Raw genomic sequence first — 3,778 nt, 5'->3', positions numbered from 1 at the left:
AGCGGATGCGTGCTTGGTATGTGTATATATTGTAATATTTAGTTTGACGGATGTAGATATGTATCTGTAATTTGATTCGAGAGGAAAGTTTGATTTGAGCTTTTTTTTTGCGGTTTGATTCGACGGATACATGCTCTATATTTGTTTATGTAGATAGATCTATTTATCAGCGTCACAGAATTATTTCTATACGAATAATCAATCATAGTCTTAAAATCAATCACAGTTTTAATTCTTATATTCGCTCATACGGTCTCATATTCAGTCAATCAAACAGAAACACGGCTCAGACTGTTCAAACAAATATAACTAATAAAATACTCTTCTTTTTAATAAATATAATTTCACTTTTCTTTTTAACAAATATATGATCCGTACCAGTAAAACTTATAGAACAATCAATCACACCTCAAATAAACAGACAAATTAGTGCTCCTGCTTCTAGCACGGTAATAAAATCTAGCTTCGGTAGATATTAAGGGTCTTTTTGGTAGAGCTTTTCTTATCCAAATTTTATGAAAAAGTGTTTTTAATAAAGCGATTATATGATTAAAAGTGATTCTTTAATGATTTTGTATGGTAAACTATATTAGGGAAATTAATTTTTTTAGCTATCAAAATTTAGTTTATTTTAAGAAATCACTCTCACAGAATAACCCTATAAGCTAAAAATTACAAACTTTTTTTGATAGAAATCTTATTAATTTCGTTTAGAAATTATTCCGAGAACTCTGTAAAATAGATTTGATACTACCGCGTGTATCAGTCTCATAACGCCGATTCCAAAATCCTATGTACCAATCTTGCCGAACCGATGTCGTCACATTGCTGCAACTTTGCAGCTTCCAGAACTACAAAAGTTGAACATGATCACACGATCAGAGAGCTCACCTTTACTCCTCCTTTCCAGCAAGATGATCAGAACCGTACAATTCGATCCTCCTACGTCTGTAGCTTCAAGCTCACTAGCTCTGAGGAGTCAGCTGTTTGTGCTACTTGCCTCTCGGCATCTGATTCCAAGCTCACTAGCTCTGAGGAATCTCCTTTACGTCACAGTCCAATCCAGCACCACCAACCCGTGGATAGTAATGAACAATCTAGTACGCTCCTTTTGCATGATAGGAAGTCACAAGTTTTATCGAAAGGTCCTCTCCTTGTTTCAGCAGCCGAACAGCATAAAGATACGTCTGAAGAACCAAGGTACATACATAAAGCCTTCATAGTTCAAGACTTTCAGAGAGCATAGAGCTAGGCTTCGCAGCGTGGTGCTCGCCAGTCACCATGGGGAGGTCGTCATCCACGGAGAAGCTCGTGTGCGTCGTCGTGGCGGTCCTCGCCGTCCTCTCTCCGCTGTACATCGACCGGAAGCCCGCGGCGGAGAGAGACGAGGAGGACGACGGCGGCGGCTTCGGCTCGGCGCTGTGGCTGCGGGCCCTGCTCGTCGTGCTCGTCCTGGCCATCAACGTGACGTGCTGCGTGGACCGGCGGGTGGTCAGGTTCGACCCGTACTGGATACACCGCGTGGGGGGATCCTCGTGCGGGCTCATGGCCATGCTCCTGCTGCTCGGCTTCGTGCTCAAGTGTAAGGCATCCTTGTATAGCTAGTTCGATGGTCGTGGTCTCGGTTTTTTCGGAGGATGTGTCAGGATCAGAACATGTTTTGCCAGATAAGTGCAATAAACTTAGTATTTGCCGCAACAGAGGCTCATAGACCTTGTGTGTATTTATAAGCATAAGCATTATAACTTACAACTCACTCCTAAGTTGTAACGCTCGTGCTTATAAATGATACTGTATAATATGCGTCTTATGACCATATTACATCGTTGCCCCGTCTCCTAAAAAGATGTCCTCCTCGCTCCTCCCCACCACCTCCGGTGGGGCTTACATCTGCACATCCCTGCCTCGTTCCCGCCGGCGCTGGTGCTACCGAGTAATCAAGGCTGCCGTCGTGAGACGGTGTCGGTCGTCATGCTGTCTCCCTGGCCGGTGTCGCCGCTTGGTTCACCTCTGTTGTCGAACATAAGCATATTTGTAACATTCTAATTCGTGTGCTAATCGAGCGTGTTATAAACTAATATCCTATTAATTTAATTTCATAGTTGGTTGTCCACAATCGAGACGTACATCACAATGACGATAAAACCTAAGGTAATATTTTTGTGGCTACACTCAAGTTCGTCCATCATGCAAGTGTATTTAATCACAATTAACACTTTCCAATAGTTAACCCACTTCCCTTTAAAACCGTGCACGCGCCACACGCAACCCTCATTCGTGCACTTCACATCGTATTTCTTCTTGCTTGACTTGACAACATAAAAAGTATCGTCAAAGCGAGGTCGCTCATTGAGTCACAACATCATTTATGACCTGACTGGTAGGATACCTAGCACCTTGGGTTACCTCATTCTGCATATACTCTCAGGCCACTTAATTCCCCTAATTCACCATAAGATTGTTGAAGTTTGGATTGTTCCAATCCACGGGAACCGAAACATCGTCCTCATCATCTGAGCTATCATACTCAGGAGTTTCATCAGCCTGAATATCATCTCGCTCTATCTGTTCAATTAGATAAGGGATTCGTTTCCCCTCGTCTGCCTCACCGGTCGGTTTAGTCAGATAATCCTATGAATATGCACCATCCAAATCGACATTCTTATCATACTCTTCCTCGTCACCCTCCTCCTCCGCGTACGCTCCACCCTGCATCTCCCCAACTGGCTCCTTATTATTCCATTGCATAAGCAACATAGGAGACCAACCTCTGTGCACAACATCATGCAGGTATCTCTTTCACAATACATCTTCTCAGGGTAGGAACACCTCTCAATACACACCTTCTCTATAACGGTTGCCGATAATGCTAATGGTCATCTTTTGAACCTCAATGTCTATTTTGAAACCCTGTATCAACCAGACGTACAAATGTCCGACACTTTTTTGCATTGGTCTGAATATACCCTTGTCCATTGACTTAAATACAAACAGTATTAACCCTTCCGGACCATATAAGATTTCACTATCCCTGTAAAAAATCATAAACCACCGTATATTCGTCATACCTGATAACCATCGACAAAAACTATGACATTACTGCGACATAACAGAAAGAATCATGTTAAACTACATCTACAATGCAAAGTTCATTACAAGCGTAGCCTAACATGTAATCTATACTACAACAACATATTCTAGATTCGCTACATCAAACGCATCTAAATCCTACATCTATCATATCAATTATGACTACAGTATGTCTAAATCCTACATCTAATACATAAAATATATCTAAATACTACTTTTAATTGCTAAAATATACGTATAAACATGATCTAATTGTTAAACTACATCTAACCCTAATTCTAAACCTAGATCTATATTTTATCATACTTCTAGTGGTTATATTATCATTTATGTAAAATAAAATCTAACATCTAACATCTAATCTATGTCAAAATCTAGTACTGTTGCTATCATACCAAATTTGTTAAAAAAATGAAAAAAATTACCTTTTTTATTTCAGTAGGGCTTCGTCACACAAATCTTCCTCCCGTCTCCTCTCTCTCCTCTCTCTTGACTAAATGTGTCAAATGAGGTGCTAATATCGATAGGGCCAACGCGGTCAACCTAAATACTCAAAAGGTCTCACCCGCTCAGCGTACAATATCTTTTGGGTAGGCACGCGTGACGTCGTAGCTACGAAAGTTTTGCCCGTTCACCAAGCGAGATCTTCCTCTTCTCGATTATTAAATACGCTATCAGTCGGGACCCA

General features: G+C 41.1%; 1 protein-coding gene across 1 annotated transcript; it reads left to right on the top strand.

Moving 5' to 3' along the window:
• Positions 1 to 1,118: 1,118 nt before the first annotated feature.
• On the top strand, positions 1,119 to 2,031 carry LOC133914471 (uncharacterized). Its single transcript, XM_062357572.1, has one exon. It carries the CDS (start codon positions 1,282 to 1,284, stop codon positions 1,603 to 1,605), a length of 324 nt encoding a protein of 107 aa, XP_062213556.1. The 5' UTR covers positions 1,119 to 1,281; the 3' UTR covers positions 1,606 to 2,031.
• Positions 2,032 to 3,778: the final 1,747 nt, after the last annotated feature.

Source organism: Phragmites australis, chromosome 4, assembly GCF_958298935.1.
Source record: "Phragmites australis chromosome 4, lpPhrAust1.1, whole genome shotgun sequence".
Classification (NCBI taxonomy): domain Eukaryota; kingdom Viridiplantae; phylum Streptophyta; class Magnoliopsida; order Poales; family Poaceae; genus Phragmites; species Phragmites australis.
This window is presented reverse-complemented; position numbering and strand designations above follow the sequence as displayed.